The sequence below is a fragment of the Ylistrum balloti genome, unplaced genomic scaffold, assembly GCF_031769215.1.
Source record: "Ylistrum balloti isolate Yb309-2 unplaced genomic scaffold, AGI_CSIRO_Ybal_v1 Utg370226, whole genome shotgun sequence".
Lineage (NCBI taxonomy): Eukaryota > Metazoa > Mollusca > Bivalvia > Pectinida > Pectinidae > Ylistrum > Ylistrum balloti.
In genome coordinates this window covers 1,506,140-1,529,792 of record NW_026782188.1, presented here as the reverse complement: position 1 = coordinate 1,529,792, position 23,653 = coordinate 1,506,140, and the positions used below count along the sequence as shown (strand labels likewise).

Genomic DNA, 23,653 nt, shown 5'->3' with positions numbered 1-23,653 from the left:
AATTAGTGAATATATCTCCATCAGTGAAATCTACAGAAATTTTGACCATAAACAACTGTATAGTAAATTAGCATTTTTGCATCGTTCGTTTCCATTAAACTATTTGTATCGACTAAGTCACATACTTTAATATTTTCATTATACGATCGGTACGTTAACATATATAGACATATAACAAAGTATGCTTTGTAATGCCAAACACCTACAGGGAAAAATGGAAACTGATCATAGAAAAACAACAAATAAAAAAATTAAATGTAAACAGGCTCTTAATTCCAATACATATTTTATAAGGCTAGGACTAATCAGTTTTTTTAAAAAAGACTTTTGAAAAAGAACGAGGCTAATAAGACTAGTTAGCGTCATCTGCTTCACCTTTTGTAAATGTTGCTGAATCCAAGTAGGTAATTTCACACTCCGAAATGAGAACAAGGCTCTACCTTCAAACATGTCAAACTTGATATCGTACAAGGAAATAGAATGTCTTCCAATGAGATCACTATGGTAACCATAAAACTTGCCCATAATCGCCGTCAACCTCAATTGGTATTTTTCAGTGAACAATAGCGCCACGTAATTCCGGTCCTTACAAAGCACTTTAAAAGATTATTGTGTTTGGTCATAATTTTCCGCTTCGGTCCATATCATCTGTTTCCTGTAAGGGATAACAGGGAAATATTTTGAAACTGAACTCGTTCGAGGAAAAACCACATGATACACCCAACCACAGCTACCACATATACAGTTGTACCTTATGAAATATTTACCGAAGATTTACACAAGAAGTACCATATATACAGTTGTACCTTATGAAATATTTACCGAAGATTTACACAATAAGTACCACATATATAGTTGTACCTTATGAAATGTTTTATCGAGAATTTACAAAATTTTAAAACATTTGATTTCCTTGTGCGCTATTCAGGTGGACCTGCTTGATGTATGTTACGTATATCTGGTGGTTTCTGTTGTTTGTTTGCGCCTCGTTTCATTGAAATTTATCATAAATATCTACTAGACGTTTTTGAACTAAGATAAGGAGAGGCTGTTAGTAATAAAACAAAAAGCTGAAGCTCAGACAAAAGAGTCTATCAACAACTATTTATTCTTTACATCTGATAAAATACTTTTTACATTCCGATCTGAAGCGCCTATCCATGATTCTATACACAATGGGGTTTACAATGTTTTTTAAATATGTGGAATATGTGTAAATTATTGTAAAAGACGAGCTGACTTGGTGGAATTGAAGACCTGAAGTCTCTGTTTATGGTCTGTTCTAACATCAGCCAGACTTTCGGTTCGTAGGTGATGATGTTGATGATAGTGGTAAGGATTACAATGAGACGGATTCCCTCTCGGTCGACGGTGCTCAATGTTTTCAGACCCTGTCATTGAGACCCTATTTTGTTTCCGTTTGGTAACATTCCGATGAGTCAGGGACCCCTGCTTTGGCTTCCTTAACAACGACCAATGTTGGCTTCCTATTTGATTCTGGTTCGTTCGTCTCTATGGTGCCTTTTACATGCATGCGTTAATTTATGGTTAAGTTGATTTATTTTCTCGTGTTTTTCTGTGTCATCGCCAAGGAAGAGAGCATTATTCTTATATGACAAAAAAGACATAACATTTCGCTCATAATTAGTTTGTGTATGTATCACCCAAATGATGACATCCTTACCAACAATAACGATCCCTCCAATAGTTATCACAAGCAGTTTTGTATATCATATGACCTGTTGCGTGTTTTTCGTCCTTTTTGTCAATACATTTCCACGTCTGGAGTTTGATCCCGCCTTCAATTTTCATGGGGACCTGTTCTGCTTTATACACATCGAGAGCAGGGGCTGATAATACCAATCCAACAACACAGGTAACAATGATAAGGATTTTCTTGATGTAGATTGTCATTTGGCGACCAAATGGCCTACAAAGCTTGATATAACGTTCCAAAGTAATAGCGAGAAGAAAATCGGATGAAACGCTTGAAAACGCTGCCATCTTGTACCCGACATCATTGTTGAACATTTATGGGTACGTTTGGGCATGTATTCTAGTCCCTGACGACACCACACGTAATACTAAGTCTACCAGTGCCAACAACGGACTGAGAAACCGTTCCTCCTTTCCGGGTTTCTTACCTTTCCAGTAAAGAAACATCACTAAAGTGTTCCCCCAACACACCCACGATAACATTACCGTCAATGCTAGACATTTCTCAGCCTGTCATTGACATACATCAAAGTTTGAAGATTACATGAAACATGGGACACCGTGCTGACATTAGACAAGTACGAAGTAGGTTTGGTAGTAAGGGTCATATTGATATTTGACCCAAGTCGTAGGTACTCGATGTACACTCTTGTCCTGTAAATGTGTGTATAAACATATAGTAGATATAACGGATGTCCTCAACACGGTGTGATTTTTTTTTAAATTACGTGAATCAACATTTTGATAGCTTAACATTTTCAGAACCAAATAACTCTTAATAGCAACTTTCCAAACAGAAAAATGGAATAAAGAGGTGGAATGAACGAGTTGTCATGTTCTGTTTAATATATCTTTGCCTTCAAAACACAAATAAACGACGAAGGAAGATATAAACGTACAGTGATGAGACCAATATGAGAGTTACATATTTTCAGCAAGCTGGAAAATTTGAAATATCTTAATACAACATTATGAATACTACTGCCAATATTATCAAGAATATCAATGAAACTGATGAATGTTCACCGAAACCAACTTTATAGGATACAATTTTAATAGAGGGCGATAACTGTGTAATTAAGGGGTATGGGTCCTGATTGTTAACTAACAAACGTCTGACAGCTTATTTATACCTTCAATTGTCTGACAGCACGTCGATTTCTTCAGACTCCTGCCAGTGTGTCAATGCCTCGATACATCGGGTTAGTATTTTCTCTGGATCTTCTCTCCCGCTATATCATTGTTTATCTTATTGTAGTCCTATTGTAAAGTCATATTGTCAATACCCTCACGAACTCTCTCGCTCTCATTAGAAGTTTGCTATAAACATATTTAATTGTCAAGAAAATGACAATAGGATTGGGCACAAGTTACTATAACATTACTATCGCCCTCTCCTGTGAAACATATTTTTATCTATACATAAATATGGGCCTTGCTGGGTAAGATGTTTTGTGAACTTAATACAACTCGTTAAAACCGATGCATGCGCTCTCTCTCTCTCTCTCTCTCTCTCTCTCTCTCTCTCTCTCTCTCTCTCTCTCTCTCAGAACATATCACAGCTGATGAAAATCACTAATAAAATCTATATAACCAATAGAAACTTAATCCCATAAATAATGCCCGTCACGGCATCTAAACACCTCTGAATGTAAAATCAGGAGAAAAACATAGAATCCTTTTCACTACAGCCACAAAACACTCATCCCAGTTCCTCACCTTCCCAACAAAACTTCATCTCAATCACACCAGTGAAAACGAGAAATTTTCAAATATGTTTTTCAAGATAGCGGACGTTGCGACCTTTGGATTTAGGATCAACTCAAAAAAATAACAACGCTTGGTCAAGGCCATCGTAGGACCATCTCGGGCAAGTTTCAGCTCAGTCTCATCTCGGGCAAGTTTCAGCTCAGTCTCATCTCGGGCAAGTTTCAGCTCAGTCTCATCTCGGGCAAGTTTCAGCTCAGTCTCATCTCGGGCAAGTTTCAGCTCAGTCTCATCTCGGGCAAGTTTCAGCTCAGTCTCATCTCGGGCAAGTTTCAGCTCAGTCTCATCTCGGGCAAAACATGATTGCTATATGTTACCCTGATCCTTCGGTCAGGTGACCTAAAAGGCGCAGAATCCTTGACACATTAAAAAGCAAGTTAACTAAGTGAAAAATAGATACTAGCAGAAGTGTACAAGATGAAGATTGGATAATTTCCAAATTTTACTTATTAATTATTTAAAACTGAAGGGATTAATAGAGGATTTACATCATATATAACCAAAAATCGATAAATCAATCTATCGATGTAATCAAGACAGGTCAGAGAGCATCAGGTGCGAAAATTAATGAACTTGATGATGTGGAAATTCCTATTGAACGTTAAGACTTGTTGTAACGGTAAATTAACTGGTGGTATACATATGGTGGCTTTAGGTGTTTTCGTAATGAATAATTAGGTGAAAGTAATATATAAATTATTGAACTCCAAATTAGAAAGCAGGAATGCTTTTGGCAAGCACTTCTAGAAGAAATTTGATAGATATTTGAATTTTTATTTTGTTCTTCCTCCTAACTTAAAATGGTACACCGAAATTTCACCAGCTATATGTTAAAGCTTAGTGAACTTTCAGAGCAAGAATACAAGTATATAGCTAACAGAAACCTTCAACCTGAAAGTATTTGGAAATGTTTTGTTCCAGGTAAGGTTTACGTACCTGTCATTCTTACAAAGTAATTTAGGCAACAATAAAAGACAGTTGGAAAGACGAATATAAAGGGATAAACATTTTACTAATTGGATATTTGAATTAAACAATATTAAGATATCCATTCCACTTAAATGCCAAGAAAACACGAGAGAAAAGAGATATCTTCAAAAAACATCTCGTTTTAATATCTATTTTGAAGGATTTTGCTGATTCGAAATCGCAATTAAAATAATGTTAAAATATTATTCATCCATATTTAGAAGAAAATATGCAAAACATATTCATATTTGACTGTAAATGAAATGTGAGGAATGGTTTTAGAATAAAAATGCTGAAGCCAAAAATATGCAAATGATCTGAAATATTCTTTTTATGCAATAATCATAAACATAGAATATACACTTTGAAAAGTAAAAACTATCGCAAAATACCAAAGTTAAACATTAATGTTACTTAAGCAATAATGCAGTATGCAAAGAATTATTGTTAAGAAATATAAGAGTTGGTTTGAGAACAGTAATACCAAGAAATAAATAACTTGATAGAGTGCCATCGAAAACAGGAAAGTAGATGTTTGTGCATTGTTATCAAGGATAATGTATATGTACCGAAGTATGGTATGTATGAGGCAAAAAAAAAAAAAAAAAACCAAAAAAACACGTGTAGTATATGTGATGGAAGACGGATGCTAAGGCATCAACTGGATATACAAGATAGTAAAGGGAAATAACTCTTAGATCCAATGAATGTCCGTGTATTGTACATATTACATGTATATATCCATGAAACTAGAAAATTAACAGTATCGGGTAAAACAACCGAATGACACTAGAATGTCGCCAGTAATGATAGTATTGTTGTGTTTATTTATTTTGTCAAAATATCACCAGTATTGACGATATCATTCTGTTTATTTGGTCAAAACATCTTTACAATCACAAACTCGTTTAACTATCAGAAGGTAACTTTAAAAATATAAAATAACATAGACGATAGAACGCTATTAGACTCCCACTGCTAAGAATACAAACGGTTGATAATCAATTCCTACAAGTGCTATATACTAATCAAATTTCCATACATCGGTAGAATTTCCGAGTACTTCATTCTTGAAACATTCTCAAAAATCAAATGTATTCTCTGATAAGCATAGGTCCACATAAAATATATATATATAATTGCGCCAAGGGAATGACCAAACTGCCGCTTTATCTATACAGCTACACAAACAGACAAACACTATTTACAGTAACCTCAGGTATCATTCAATTCAGTTCATTTATCACTTTAAAGCTTAAGGTTTATCGGCACAGTACATGTATGGCGTGCGTGGATACAAAGCGTGTATACAGTACGTGTATACAGTGCGTGTATACATGCGTATATACAGAGCGTATAAAACAGACAAAACAAATACAAATCATGCAGTTCACAAGCCAATACAGACAATCAATAGAACTCCAATAACAATACACAGACCTCCAATAACAATACACAGAACTCCAATAACAATACACAGACCTCCGATAACAATACACAGACCTCCAATAACAATACACAGACCTCCGATAACAATACACAGACCTCCGATAACAATACACAGACCTCCGATAACAATACACAGAACTCCAATAACAATACACAGAACTCCAATAACAATACACAGAACTCCAATAACAATACACAGACCTCCGATAACAATACACAGACCTCCAATAACAATACACAGAACTCCCAGACACTCCAATAACAATACACAGACCTCCAATAACAATACACAGAACTCCAATAACAATACACAGAACTCCAATAACAATACACAGAACTCCAATAACAATACACAGAACTCCGATAACAATACACAGAACTCCGATAACAATACACAGAACTCCAATAACAATACACAGACCTCCGATAACAATACACAGAACTCCAATAACAATACACAGAACTCCAATAACAATACACAGAACCTCCAATAACAATACACAGACCTCCAATAACAATACACAGACCTCCGATAACAATACACAGAACTCCAATAACAATACACAGACCTCCAATAACAATACACAGACCTCCGATAACAATACACAGAACCCCAATAACAACACACAGGGCTCCAATAACAATACACAGAACTCCAATAACAATACACAGAACTCCAATAACAATACACAGAACTCCAATAACAATACACAGAACTCCAATAACAATACACAGAACTCCAATAACAATACACAGAACTCCAATAACAATACACAGAACTCCAATAACAATACACAGAACTCCAATAACAATACACAGAACTCCAATAACAATACACAGAACTCCAATAACAATACACAGAACTCCAATAACAATACACAGAACTCCAATAACAATACACAGAACTCCAATAACAATACACAGAACTCCAATAACAACACACAGAACCCCAATAACAATACACAGAACTCCGATAACAATACACAGAACTCCAATAACAATACACAGAACTCCAATAACAATACACAGAACTCCAATAACAATACACAGAACTCCAATAACAATACACAGAACTCCAATAACAATACACAGAACTCCAATAACAATACACAGAACTCCAATAACAATACACAGAACTCGATAACAATACACAGAACTCCAATAACAATACACAGAACTCCAATAACAATACACAGAACTCCAATAACAATACACAGAACTCCAATAACAATACACAGAACTCCAATAACAATACACAGAACTCCTTTAACAATACACCGAACTCCAATAACAATACACAGAACTACAATAACAATACACAGAACTCCTATAACAATACACAGAACTCCAATAACAATACACAGACCTCCGATAACAATACACAGAACTCCAATAACAATACACAGAACTCCAATAACAATACACAGAACTCCAATAACAATACACAGAACTCCAATAACAATACACAGAACTCCAATAACAACACACAGGGCTCCAATAACAATACACAGAACTCCAATAACAATACACAGAACTCCAATAACAATACACAGAACTCCAATAACAATACACAGACCTCCGATAACAATACACAGAACTCCAATAACAATACACAGAACTCCAATAACAATACACAGAACAATACACAGAACTCCAATAACAATACACAGAACTCCAATAACAATACACAGAACTCCAATAACAATACACAGAACTCCAATAACAATACAACACACACTCCAATAACAATACACAGAACTCCAATAACAATACACAGAACTCCAATAACAATACACAGAACTCCAATAACAATACACAGAACTCCAATAACAATACACAGAACTCCAATAACAATACACAGAACTCCAATAACAATACACAGAACTCCAATAACAATACACAGAACTCCGATAACAATACACAGAACTCCGATAACAATACACAGAACTCCAATAACAATACACAGAACTCCAATAACAATACACAGAACTCCAATAACAATACACAGAACTCCAATAACAACACACAGAACCCCAATAACAATACACAGAACTCCGATAACAATACACAGAACTCCAATAACAATACACAGAACTCCAATAACAATACACAGAACTCCAATAACAATACACAGAACTCCAATAACAATACACAGAACTCCAATAACAATACACAGAACTCCAATAACAATACACAGAACTCCAATAACAATACACAGAACTCCAATAACAATACACAGAACTCCGATAACAATACACAGAACTCCAATAACAATACACAGAACTCCAATAACAATACACAGAACTCCAATAACAATACACAGAACTCCAATAACAATACACAGAACTCCAATAACAATACACAGAACTCCAATAACAATACACAGAACTCCGATAACAATACACAGAACTCCAATAACAATACACAGAACTCCAATAACAATACACAGAACTCCAATAACAACACACAGAACTCCAATAACAACACACAGAACTCCAATAACAATACACAGAGCTCCGATAACAACACACAGGGCTCCAATAACAATACACAGAACTCCAATAACAACACACTGAGCTCCAATAACAATACACAGAACTCCAATAACAATACACAGAACTCCAATAACAATACACAGAACTCCAATAACAATACACAGAACTCCAATAACAATACAAACAGACTGACTCCAATAACAATACACAGAACTCCAATAACAACACACAGAACTCCAACACACAGAACAATACACAGAACTCCAATAACAACACACAGAACTCCAATAACAATACACACAGAACTCCAATAACAACACACAGAACTCCAATAACAATACACACACAGAACTCCAATAACAACACACTGAGCTCCAATAACAATAACAATACACAGAACTCCAATAACAACACACTGAGCTCCAATAACAATACACAGAACTCCAATAACAACACACTGAGCTCCAATAACAATACACAGAACTCCAATAACAACACACTGAGCTCCAATAACAATACACAGAACTCCAATAACAACACACAGAACTACAATACACAGAACTCCAATAACAATACACAGAACTCCAATAACAACACACAGAATAACAATACACACAGAACTCTCCAATAACAATAACAATACACAGAACTCCAATAACAATACACAGAACTCCAATAACAATACACAGAACTCCAATAACAACACACTGAGCTCCAATAACAATACACAGAACTCCAATAACAACACACTGAGCTCCAATAACAATACACAGAACTCCAATAACAATACACAGAACTCCAATAACAATACACAGAACTCCAATAACAATACACAGAACTCCAATAACAATACACAGAACTCCAATAACAATACACAGAACCTCCGATAACAATACACAGAACTCCGATAACAATACACAGAACTCCAATAACAACACACAGAACCCCAATAACAATACACAGAACCCCAATAACAATACACAGAACCCCAATAACAATACACAGACCTCCAATAACAATACACAGACCTCCAATAACAATACACAGACCTCCAATAACAATACACAGAACTCCGATAACAATACCCAAACGTCCATTTATCAACTTCAGATTATTACCCTCTGAAGGCGATAACAGTCCACTTATCAACCTACATGTGTAGCCTAAGTGTATTTCTATTAATCGGTTGTTTCTTGTGTTCAACTTCAAAAAGTAATGTTACTAGGCTAAGTAATATTATATGGTGATTGATTGATTGATACACTCCGAGTCTGAGTACCAGGTTCGATATCCTGGAATAAACCATTGATACGTCCCGAGTTTGAGTACCAGGTTCGATATTCTGGAATAAACCGTTGATACACTCCGAGTTTGAGTACCAGGTTCGATATTCTGGAATAAACCGTTGATACACTCCGAGTTTGAGTACCAGGTTCGATATTCTGGAATAAACCATTGATACACTTCGAGTTTGAGTACCAGGTTCGATATTCTGGAATAAACCGTTGATACACTCCGAGTCTGAGTACCAGGTTCGATATTCTGGAATAAACCGTTGATACGCTCCGAGTTTGAGTACCAGGTTCGATATTCTGGAATAAACCGTTGATACGCTCCGAGTTTGAGTACCAGGTTCGATATTCTGGAATAAACCGTTGATACGCTCCGAGTTTGAGTACCAGGTTCGATATTTTGGAATAAACCGTTGATACACTCCGAGTTTGAGTACCAGGTTCGATATCCTGGAATAAACCATTGAAACGTCCCGAGTCTGAGTACAAGGTTCGATATCTTAGAATAAACCATTGATACACTCCGAGTTTGAGTACCAGGTTCGATATTCTGGAATAAACCGTTGATACGCTCCGAGTTTGAGTACCAGGTTCGATATTCTGGAATAAACCATTGATACACTCCGAGTCTGAGTACCAGGTTCGATATTCTGGAATAAACCATTGATACGCTCCGAGTCTGAGTACCAGGTTCAATATTCTTGAATAAACCATTGATACGTCCCGAGTTTGAGTACCAGGTTCGATATTCTTGAATAAACCATTGATACACTCCGAGTTTGAGTACCAGGTTCGATATTCTGGAATAAACCATTGATACACTCCGAGTTTGAGTACCAGGTTCGATATCCTGGAATAAACCATTGAAACGTCCCGAGTCTGAGTACCAGGTTCGATATTCTGGAATAAACCGTTGATACGCTCCGAGTTTGAGTACCAGGTTCGATATCCTGGAATAAACCATTGAAACGTCCCGAGTCTGAGTACCAGGTTCGATATCCTGGAATAAACCATTGATACGCTCCGAGTTTGAGTACCAGGTTCGATATTCTGGAATAAACCATTGAAACGTCCCGAGTCTGAGTACCAGGTTCGATATTCTGGAATAAACCGTTGATACACTCCGAGTCTGAGTACAAGGTTCGATATCTTAGAATAAACCATTGATACGCTCCGAGTTTGAGTACCAGGTTCGATATTCTGGAATAAACCATTGATACGCTCCAAGTTTGAGTACCAGGTTCGATATTCTGGAATAAACCGTTGATACGCTCCGAGTTTGAGTACCAGGTTCGATATTCTGGAATAAACCGTTGATACGCTCCGAGTTTGAGTACCAGGTTCGAAATTCTGGAATAAACCGTTGATACGCTCCGAGTTTGAGTACCAGGTTCGATATTCTGGAATAAACCGTTGATACGCTCCGAGTTTGAGTACCAGGTTCGATATTCTGGAATGAATAAATTAGAATGATATATGAAAATCGACTCGTCTGTTATCTATATAATGATTTGTTAAAAGATACTATTAACATGCAGTTTTTTTCACAATTTGGCGGAATTTATCGGATTAATGCAGAGATGAATTTGTGCATTCACATTACTAATTATATTTAATTATAATGTTGTAACATAAATAGTAATATATACTATTGAGAATAGCACACGCTGAAACTATTATTTTAGTTTATAAGACGCTGTAATAAATTTAACAATGCTACACTTTCATTAACAGTATATATGAGGTATATCTAGATACCACAAAGATATTGAATTGGCCGTTAACTTACATCCGACACAGCCATTACTGATCTGCCGCAGGTCACAATAACACTGTACTAATTGCAATGTTGTCTTTATTGACGGTTCCCCAAGAGTAGATATTGCAACGTGGGCAGGTTTTTAATGGATGGTAACTCGGATTAGTTTCATCTCACTTTAATATATTTCCATCTAACCAACAACACGACATTGGACCATTCTATGTTTTAAGGACTAAACTAGGATTGACAACTCAGGTAAGTTCATTTGTAAATTTTAAGTATACATACAAACTAAAATCGGTAGCAAACGAACTCTAAAATATCAAGGAAATGGCTCAGATATTTTCAATTCGTAAATTATTAATATCTTAATAAAGTTTATAGATGTGACCCGAAAAAGTTACGATACACTACAGTTACTAAAGGTTACGATACACTACAGTAAACAAAGGTTACGATACACAACGGTAAATAAAGGTTACGATACACTACGGTAAACAAAGGTTACGATACATTACGGTAAATAAAGGTTACGATACACCAGAGTAAATAAAGGTTTCGATACATTACAGTAAACAAAGGTTGCGATACATTACAGTAAACAAAGGTTACGATACACTACAGTAAACAAAGGTGACGATACACTACAGTAAATAAAGGTTACGATACACTACGTTAAACAAAGGTTACGATACACTACGGTAAATAAAGGTTACGATACACTAAGGTATATAAAGGTTACGATACACTACGGTAAATAAAGGTTACGATACACTACGTTAAACAAAGGTTACGATACACTACGGTAAATAAAGGTTACGATACACTAAGGTATATAAAGGTTACGATACACTACGGTAAATAAAGGTTACGATACACTACGGTAAATAAAGGTTACGATACACTACGGTAAACAAAGCTTACGATACACTACGGTAAATAAAGGTTACGATACACTACGATAAACAAAGGTTACGATACACTACGGTAAATAAAGGTTACGATACACTACGGTAAACAAAGGTTACGATACACTACGGTAAATAAAGGTTACGATACACCAGAGTAAATAAAGGTTTCGATACACTACGGTAAACAAAGGTTGCGATACATTACAGTAAACAAAGGTTACGATACACTACAGTAAATAAAGGTGACGATACACTACAGTAAATAAAGGTTACGATACACTACGTTAAACAAAGGTTACGATACACTACGGTAAATAAAGGTTACGATACACTACGGTAAACAAAGGTGACGATACACTACGGTAAACAAAGGTTACGATACACTACGGTAAATAAAGGTTACGATACACTACGGTAAACAAAGGTTACGATACACTACGGTATATAAAGGTTACGATACACTACATTAAATAAAGGTTACGATACAATACAGTAAACAAAGGTTACGATACACTACGGTAAATAAAGGTTACGATACACTACGGTAAACAAAGGTGACGATACACTACGGTAAATAAAGGTTACGATGCACTACGGTATATAAAGGTTACGATACACTACGGTATATAAAGGTTACGATGCACTACAGTAACGATACACTAAAGTAAACAAAGGTTACGATACACTACAGTGAATAAAGGGTACGATACACTACATTAAATAAAGGTTACGATACAATACAGTAAACAAAGGTTACGATACACTACGGTAAACAAACGTTACGATACACCACAGTAAATAAAGGTTACGATACACTACGGTAAATAAAGGTTACGATATAATACAGTAAACAAAGGTTACGATACACTACAGTAAACAAAGGTTACGATACACTACAGTAAATAAAGGTTACGATACACTACGGTAAACAAAGGTTACGATACACTACGGTAAATAAAGGTTACGATACACTAAGGTATATAAAGGTTACGATACACTACGGTAAACAAAGGTTACGATACACTACGGTAAACAAAGGTTACGATACACTACGGTAAATAAAGGTGACGATACACTACAGTAAATAAAGGTTACGATACACTACGGTAAACAAAGGTTACGATACACTACGGTAAATAAAGGTTACGATACACTACGGTAAATAAAAGAAACGATACACTACGGTAAACAAAGGTTACGATACATTACGGTAAATAAAGGTTACGATATACTACAGTAAACAAAGGTTACGATACATTACAGTAAACAAAGGTTACGATACACTACAGTAAACAAAGGATACGATACACTACAGTAAACAAAAGTTACGATACACTACGGTAAACAAAGGTTACGATACACTACGGTAAACAAAGGTTACGATACACCACAGTAAATAAAGGTTGCGATACACTACGGTAAACAAAGGTTGCGATACACTACAGTAAACAAAGGTTACGATACACAACGGTAAACAAAGGATACGATACACTACAGTAAACAAAGGTGACGATACACTACAGTAAATAAAGGTTACGATACACTACGGTAAACAAATTCTACGATACACTACGGTAAACAAAGGTTACGATACACTACGGTATATAAAGGTTACGATACACTACATTAAATAAAGGTTACGATACAATACAGTAAACAAAGGTTACGATACACTACGGTAAATAAAGGTTACGATACACTACGGTAAACAAAGGTGACGATACACTACGGTAAATAAAGGTTACGATGCACTACGGTATATAAAGGTTACGATACACTACGGTATATAAAGGTTACGATGCACTACAGTAACGATACACTAAAGTAAACAAAGGTTACGATACACTACAGTAAATAAAGGTTACGATACACTACATTAAATAAAGGTTACGATACAATACAGTAAACAAAGGTTACGATACACTACGGTAAATAAAGGTTACGATGCACTACGGTATATAAATGTTACGATGCACTACAGTAACGATACACTACAGTAAACAAAGGTTACGATACACTACAGTAAACAAAGGTTACGATACACTACGGTAAATAAAGGTTACGATACACTACAGTAAATAAAGGTTACGATACACTACGGTAACTAAAGGTTACGATACACTACAGTAAACAAAGGTTACGATACACTACAGTAAACAAAGGTTACGATACACTACGGTAAATAAAGGTTACGATGCACTACGGTAAATAAAGGTTACGATACATTACGGTAAACAAAGGTTACGATACACTACGGTAAACAAAGGTTACGATACACTACGGTAAATAAAGGTTACGATACACTACAGTAAACAAAGTTTACGATACACTACGGTAAACAAAGGTTACGATACACTACGGTAAATAAAGGTTACGATACACTACGGTAAACAAAGGTGACGATACACTACGGTAAACAAAGGTTACGATACACTACAGTAAACAAAGGTTACGATACACTACGGTAAATAAAGGTTACGATATGGTAAATTCAATTTTGCAATCGGAGCAAGTGTCCCTACAGTACTGATACCATATATTATCTCGTCCTTACAGGTACTGTTCTTAGAAATAAGCGTTCCCTACAGTACTGATACCTAGATTTTCTCGTCCCTACAGGTACTGTTCTGATGAGTAATTGTTCCCTACAGTACTGATATCTAGATTTTCTCGTCCCTACAGGTACTGTTCTTATAAGTAATTGTTCCCTACAGTACTGATATCTAGATTATCTCGTCCCTACAGGTACTGTTCTTATGAGTAATTGTTCCCTACAGTACTGATATCTAGATTTTCTCGTCCTTACAGGTACTGTTCTTATAAGTAATTGTTCCCTACAGTACTGATATCTAGATTTTCTCGTCCCTACAGGTACTGTTCTTATAAGTAATTGTTCCCTACAGTACTGATATCTAGATTTTCTCGTCCCTACAGGTACTGTTCTTATGAGTTATTGTTCCTTACGATACTAATATCTAGATTTTCTCGTCCCTACAGGTACTGTTCTTACGAGTAATTGTGCCCTAAAGTACTGATATCTAGATTATCTCGTCCCTACAGGTACTGTTCTTATGAGTTATTGTTCCTTACGATACTGATATCTAGATTATCCCGTATCTACAAGGTACTGTTCTCATGGGTAATGAGCTCCACAGTGTAACTGATCCCTTGAGTTTTTTATTCTGTGATTTGATTAACTCTTTCTTAGAGTCACATGAGAAAGACAGTCATTACACCTCTAGTTATTGTTTTTGTTACAGATTTTGATATTTTTAATTACTGAATTAAGTTCTAGGTTGTCTGTTCACTTATGTCAATTAAATTAACTATGTTGACTGTTCACTCACGTCAATTAAATTAACTCTGTTGTCTTTCCACTCACGTCAATTAAATTAACTCTGTTGTCTGTTCACTTACGTCAATTAAATTAACTATGTTGTCTGTTCACTCACGGCAATTAAATAAACCCTGTTGTCTGTTCACTCACGTCAATTAAATTAACTTTGTTGTCTGTTCACTTACGTCAATTAAATTATCTCTGTTGTCTGTTCACTTACGTCAATTAAATTATCTCTGTTGTCTGTTCACTCACGGCAATTAAATCAACCCTGTTGTCTGTTTACTCACGTCAATTAAATTAACTTTGTTGTCTGTTCACTTACGTCAATTAAATTATCTCTGTTGTCTGTTCACTCATGTCAATTAAATTAACCTTGTAACCAGTTTCATACTTGTGCTGACATGATGGTGTTTAGGTTCAGGGCTTTGATCCATTAGAAAAATATTCAGAACAATTACGAAAGGCATATAAAATGGTATAGCAAAACATAGTTCGATGTGAAGATTAAGATCTGACTGCTTTGTTAATGTAAAATTGTTTATGAAGACAAACTGAATATATTCCACTTTACAGGTGAAAATGAGTTTTACAAGACATTATAAGAAGTGGGAAGAAAAACTTGGAATTCCCTTCGAGAAATATGGAGTGTTGGTATCGAGATATCCATGGCATGTATTGATTGGATGTGTGACCATTAATTGTCTATTTGGGATGGGATTGCTCTGGATAGAAATTGAGACAGATATCGAAACTCTCTATACACTCAAAAGTAGCCCGTCAAAGGCTGAACGTGCTGCTGTCAAGGCTGTCTTTACAGAGGACAAATCCGGCTCTAACTTCTACTTCAAAAACATTATAAAGGAACAAATGTTTGCGGAAATCATTGTTAAAACAAAAGATGGATCAAATATTCTTACTGTAAGTTACCTGGATGAAATAGAAAGAATATACAACTACATCATAGACAACGTTAACATAACTAGTGATGGAACAACTCTCGGTTTCCCACATATCTGTGCTTTACGAAGAGGAAACTGTGTTGTTGAAGGAGACGCTATTTTCAGTAAGGCCTTCCGCAACGCTCTGACAGCCAACAACATCAACTATCCATTGTTTAATTTTGAATATCTTGCTTTCACATTTGGCGATGTTCAATCATCAGGAGGTTACCTTACTTCCGCTAGGATGATTAAATTAACTTTCTTTCTGCGTCAAGACACAACAGCTGCATCGACACTGTCCCAGTCCTGGGAAAAGAGATATATACAGGTGCTGGCTGCTTTCTCCTCTTCCTTTGTCGACATTGCCTTTGCGACATCATCATCGATAGAAGATGAATTAGAGAAAAGTGTCACAGGGGATATCCTATACTTTGTTCTCACTATCGTCATAATGTTGACTTATGCTGGATTGGTTACTTCAGGTGGAGACTGTGTTTCAGACAGGCAGAATTTGGGTCGCGCGGGTGTTTTCGCAACATGTATCGCTATCTTTGGAGCCTTGGGCCTTGTCAGTGCTGTTGGGGTCAAGTTTGTCAATTTTGTGGGAACGCTGCCCTTCCTTATTATAGGTAGGTAGAAAAAGGTAAACGTTTGTCTCATACCTAAAGTCGTACATTTCTGTTCAAGATTATTCCCTGTATGCATATAAGTATGTAGTCGTTATGGATATCTATCAGTTTCCTATCTTTCTAGATACTGCCCATTCTTGGTATCTTACTTGTCATTATGTGTCAGTATCTCAAATGGCGTACGCCCGACAGAAATATATTTTTGGTACGAAAACTCATATAAGAGCACTCTCTAATGAATTGTTACACCAGAGGCTATTTCGCTCTTAGAATTTAATTTGGCCTCAGAATATGTCCTCCTTTTAAGAATTGGATTCAGAGATGAGCTTATTAAAAATACTATGTAATGTTATGGTTCATTAGCATAATAACATTAAAAACATCTCTGTTTAGTGTAAGTCGTAAGGTGTTACTTTTGAAAACATCTCTGTTTAGTGTAAGTCGTAAGGTGTTACTTTTAAAAACATCTCTATTTAGTGTAAGTCATAAGGTGTTACTTTTGAAAACATCTCTGTTTAGTGTAAGTCATAAGGTGTTACTTTTGAAAGCATATGTTTTAGCCTACCATAATTAGATGGTTTGCAATTCAAATCGCTCTGCGTCCTGGTCTGTCATCCGTCCGTCCGTAAACAGCTATTGTTACCGCTATTTCTTGAGAAGTACTGGATTGATCTTTCTCAAATTTCATATGTAGGTGTCCCTTGGTCCCTAGTTGTGTGTGTTTGATTTTGGGACGGATAAAAGAACTAGATGGCCGACAAGCAGCCTTATTGTATTTTTTCAATGAAGTTTGTTATCGCTATTTCTTGATAAGTAATGGATGGATCATTCATACGTAGGTTCCCTTTGATCCCTACTTGTGTCCATTTGATTTATGGTCTGAGCAAATAAACAAATGACTGTCAGGCGGCTATGTTGTATTTAAACTTTGAAAGTTTGTTATAGCTATTTCTTAAGAAGTACAGGATGGATCTTTCTTAAATATCATACATAGATTCCCCTTTGTCCCTAGTTGTGCCCATCTAATTTTGGGACTGATGAAAAAAAATGGCCGAAACGCGGCCATCTTGGATTTTGCTTACTGAAGATTGTTATTGCTGTTTCTTAAGAAGTACTGAATGGATGTCTCTCAACTTTCATACGTTTGTTTCCCTTTGTCTCTCCTTGTGCTCGTTTGATTTTGGGACTGATCAGAAGATAAAAAAATGACTTCCAGGCGGCCATTTTGGATTGGCAGATAAAGAATATCATGGCTTTTTATGCAAAGAAATGTTAAAATGTCTTATCATTAAGAGCAAATTAGAGAAGAAAAAAGAAAGGAAAAGATGCAACTTTCAAAGAGCATATAAAGATCAAACAATTGTGGGCATCAAGATCAATCTGCGAGCTCTTGTTTCCGTTTTTTTTTTTTTTTTTTTTATAAATCAAATTTATTTAGAAGAGATACAAACAAAAACATGTTTTTATTGTAAGGATCACCTTTTGCATAGATTGACTGTATGCCATTTATTTGTAGGTATTGGTCTGGATGACATGTTTATTCTGATGTCCTGTCTGGCGGACTGCTCAGTGAAAGGGACGATTGAGGACCGGATCAAGAAGACAATAAGGACAGGGGGCGTGGCCATTACCATAACATCCATCACTGACTTTCTGGCGTTCGCCATTGGTGCATCAGCTTCCTTTATCAGTGTCAGGAACTTCTGTGTGTACGCAGGTAATTCCCATTGTTCGTGTTAATGTTTTTCTTCGATTTTTGAAGGTATTGCGATTTTGGTTTCAAATTTCATTTCAGATATATATTAGTAAAAACACAATAAACAAGCGGGAAAAGATGACAATTTGAAAATAAAAGCTGAATTTCGCACCTTTTTCCATATCCAAATCAAAACAAGAAAATGCCACCATGTCAACATAACCATAATCAAAATTCAAAGTCTATAAAACTAAGGTAAACATGAAAAAATAACATTCTACTCGGAGACTGAAAAAGGACAAGGGGAATAAGACAAGGTGTACTGAAAGAGTAAGCGTCTTTTACTTCATCGACGACCTCCGACATGAAAAAATTGGTCAATCCAAGTAAGTAATGTCACGTTTTCAAATGAGACTGTGGTATGAGAACCAAAGAATGTGGGTTATCTAAGCTAATGAGACAGACATTTACTTTTCTGTAACACGTTTCATTTATATGATTTTAGATTCCGGGCTTGTCGACATCTTTTATTGGTTTTGGCAATCAACAGTTTCTCTGCATTGTTCCCGCTGAGTTGAGAGTGGTAGAAGACATCCCGATTAACTAGGCAGCTAGTAGTCGCTTTGGTCCACCTAAATCACATAGATCATTGATCCGAGATTTCAGTGTTTCTGAACACTCTTTTATTTATTTATTTTTATTCATCATACATGTTACCGTGCATCTCAAGTTGATCAAAAATCAGTAAATTGCATGTTTTAGGTGTTGCTGTGTTCCTCTGCTACATTAATCAACTGACATTCTTCATCCCGTGTATGGTGATCAACGAGAGACGAATTGTCCGAAACGACCACTGTGGGACGTGCCATCCAATAAAACCCCGCGAGGAGTTACGAATGAAAGGGAAATCCAACTGTTATATTTTCTGTTGTGGGGGCCAGGCTCCGAAAAATCGAAAAGACAATGAAAGTCCTTTAGAAAAATATCCTAAATATCTTTTCCAATACATTGTTCAAAATCCAGCTGGAAAAATAGCGATTATAGTACTCTTTGTTGCTTATTTGACAGCAACTGTTTATGGGGTGATGAATTTTAAGCAGGGTCTGCTCTTCAGTAACTTGGTGACTGAGGACTCGTACTATTATACATACAGTAAACTCGACGAGAATCATTTCACCTCGGAATTCGCCATAGGGTTTACCATCACATCAAAACAGAACTATTCTGATGTCACTACCCAGAGTCGTGTTTCTGACTTGTTATCTAATGCTAGAGCTGACGTTGATATCAATTCAAATTTCAGGTCAGACTGGCTAACGGATTACAAGAGTTCTGGAATTTACAATGGTGATAGTGAGGCAAGCTTTATAGCCGGTTTGAAAACTTTTCTCACAATCAGAACCGACCACGCTAATGATGTAGTACTTAGCAGTGCCGAAACGAGTATTGTTGGTGCCAGGTTTTTCATCTTGACTAACGACTTACCGGAGACCGAACAAAAAACAAACGTGATGCTGCGAATGCGCGAAGTAGCAGACAAGTCTCCACTTCCGGTAGTTTGTTTTTCTTGGCCTTTTATATTTTTTGATGAATACACTTCTGTTTTTTCTACAACATTTACAACTGTCGGTATTGCCATAGCCGCCATGTTTGTGGTTACCGTGCTGTTTATGCCACATCCGTTACTTGTCGTGTGCGTCACTGGTACCATGGTGATGATATGCGCGGGAGTGTTTGGATTCATGTATTACTGGGATCTTGCGCTGAGTGTTATTACTATGATCGAGATTATCATGAGTATAGGATTTTCTGCCGATTTCAGCGCGCACATTTGCCATGCATACATAACTGTAGATGGCGCCACAAGAAAAGAACGTGTACACAAAGCGTTAGATCGTTCTGGTGGACCTATAATCAACGCCGCGGTTTCCTCAATTTTCGGGATCATGATCATGGCATTTTCATCCTCATATATATTTAAGAGCTTTTTTAAGTTGATGTTTCTAGTTATGGTACTTGGATTAGCGCATGCATTGTTGCTACTTCCGCTAATCTTTTCCGTGATAGGACCCGTAACGGAATTAACAGTTACTAACACGTCATCCGGAAAACAGGTATACTTCGAGGCAACAAGTGTACAGGTAGACCGTCAAACAAATACTAGTGCTAACAAACCCGAATCACCGGGTCTGTATAATGTATCAATGATGGTACCGTACGATTTGGATGCCAAAGACACACCATCTACACAACTTTGATTCTCCTGGCGTATAAATAGGATTTCAGGCACACATACTCCTCATGTGAAAGACATCAAGTTTTTGTTATCCGGACTACAAGACTGCATTCATTCAACGTCGTGTTTATATCAAATGTAACAATACATCTTCGTCATGATGTGGAGCAATGGCTTTCTTATTGTTTTTTTCTAACATTTAACTGAAACATAAAAAGAATTTCAACTCCTAAGAAGATCCGCAAACTATACATTTCCTTGCCTATGTATGCAGTTTACATTGTAAGGATGAAAAAGAGTATACTTAAAAACCTATCATACATACAGGTAATACCTCGTCGGAACTTCTCAATATATTTTTTTGTTTGCGAATAACAGTTGAACTTTATTCAAGCGCCTTCATAATATATCCCTTGTATTTCAAAACACGTTTTAAAGGACGCTTAGGTTTTTCCCGATTCTACAGATTTAAAACATCGTCAGAAAATAAATATATCCTTCTTAACCGACATTGTGTAAAATCAATTAGGATATTGATATTTTATCACAAAAATAGGATTTCCTACTTTTTTAAATTTTTACTGAAAAAAGTGTTTCTAAATTGTTATCAGGAGGGAACATTTGTTTATATAGATCTGCCCGATATTTTCCTTCAATGATATCAACAGGAACAGCCTTCACCGAGTTGTATAATTGCCGAGATGATCTCAATCTCCCTATTTTAAATTTTCTGTTCAGCATCTCCAACTTATGGTGTTTGCATGTCGCTGTTGATTCGATAATAAACAACGGCTTGTGCTCAAAATCACGATTTTCTTGTGCAAGATGTTAGCAACTGAATGGCAAAGGCATGACTTTCTAGAGAGGCAGATCGATGAAAATGATTGTGAAGTTTTCGGTCGCCATAATGATCTCATTGAGAGATATTCTATTTCCAGATGTTGTTTGATAATGGACGTATTTGATGCTCGTTAGCATACATTTTGGTTTCGTTGTTGTTTACCGTGTTTGAAGCTCGTCAGTTTACCTGTTGGTTCCGTTGTTGTTTAACGTGTTTGATGTTCATTAGTATACCTGTTTGTTCCGTTGTTGTTTACCGTGTTTGATACTCGTCAGTACACTTGTTGGTTCCGTTGTTGTTTACCGTGTTTGATACTCGTTAGTACACCTGTTGGTTTCGTTGTTGTTTAACATGTTTATTTCAGCAGCACATGGTTTTATTTACCTTATGCTTTTTCAGTAGTCTATATATAAATCTTTATTTAGACTATGTTTTGACCTAGTTTTATTGAATTTGATTTTTGATCATTATTGTATTTGATTTAAACATATTTTATTGTATCAACATATACATTGGTATTTGGTCACAAGTTGGCCAACTTATATTAAGCCCTTTCCTGAAAACTATTGTACAAACAAATATACAAGATGGCATGTTTAAGTGACAAATGTATCACAGAGAGAGAGAGAGAGAGAGAGAGAGAGAGAGAGAGAGAGAGAGAGAGAGAGAGAGAGAGAGAGCTAACAGCACAATTGTAATCTGACGTTTTTAAAGATAATATAGTTAATATGGTCTCTCCCAGACCAGGACAACACCATGAATTGTTCACTGTACATTGCTTTCTTACTTTTCTAATGTTCATCACGTCCCGTGCTCAAGTGCTTTCTCCTCTTCATTTCGAATCCTTCTGAACACACACCCTTGGTGCCATTCATTCCGGGAGAGACCAATAATTATATTTATGTACATTAATTATAGTTATATATCTACGGTAATATATGTTGGTTATAGCGACAATATTATACGTAAATGGTGTAAGAAAGTATATAAGAAAGAGAAGAAAATCTATTAGAGTGTATAATGTACTGTTGAGTGACTTGACTTATTCTAAAATTTTCATTTGCAGATAGATTGTCATTACCATATAAGAGCAGATGCAGGTTAATATAACTATTTAATTCACGTAATAAAATAAGTCTCTGATTAACATAGTTGTTACAGACAAAGAAATAGTGAAAGGTGTCTTCAATAGGGTGTCCACATTGACAGTGTCGATAATTGATTAAATTAAATCTATAGAGGTCATTGTTTAGAGTGCTGGCATGATTTCGTAGTCTAACGTGGAGTATTTTTTTTCTATCTCCGAAATAATAGAAGTTTGGTACAGTTATGTTGCGTTTAAGGGATTTTTCAAAAGATTGGTATGATATAATTTGCCTTATTTCTAAATCGAGCTTATTCCAGAGCCTAATAGTGGAGGGGAAGAATGATGAGTTTGTTAATTGCAGTCGGAAATTTGGTAACGAAAAATTATGTGCATTGCGAACATTGTAAGATGAATTTTCGGAAACTAACGGTGGTAGTAAGAGAGACAAGTAACTTGGTGTTAGATTGTTAGTAATTTTGTTAAATAACTTCCTTCGAGTTCGACTTTCTGACAATGGTTCTA

The 23,653-nt window shown here is 36.0% G+C and overlaps 1 protein-coding gene across 1 annotated transcript; it reads left to right on the top strand.

Annotated features, from left to right (window-relative positions):
* Positions 1 to 16,280: 16,280 nt before the first annotated feature.
* On the top strand, positions 16,281 to 21,225 carry LOC132551923 (patched domain-containing protein 3-like). Its single transcript, XM_060216067.1, has 3 exons — positions 16,281 to 17,271; positions 18,788 to 18,988; positions 19,730 to 21,225. The coding sequence occupies exons 1-3, from the start codon at positions 16,281 to 16,283 to the stop codon at positions 21,223 to 21,225; spliced, it is 2,688 nt and encodes an 895-aa protein (XP_060072050.1).
* The last annotated feature ends 2,428 nt before the right edge of the window (positions 21,226 to 23,653 follow it).

Bases quoted from the DNA above. Each gene is read 5' to 3' on its own strand.
- LOC132551923 (XM_060216067.1), top strand. From the start codon at position 16,281: ATGAGTTTTACAAGACATTATAAGAAGTGGGAAGAAAAACTTGGAATT. The intron at 17,272-18,787 runs GTAGGTAGAAAA...ATTTATTTGTAG, and splicing joins GCTGCCCTTCCTTATTATAG to GTATTGGTCTGGATGACATG. The intron at 18,989-19,729 runs GTAATTCCCATT...TGCATGTTTTAG, and splicing joins GAACTTCTGTGTGTACGCAG to GTGTTGCTGTGTTCCTCTGC.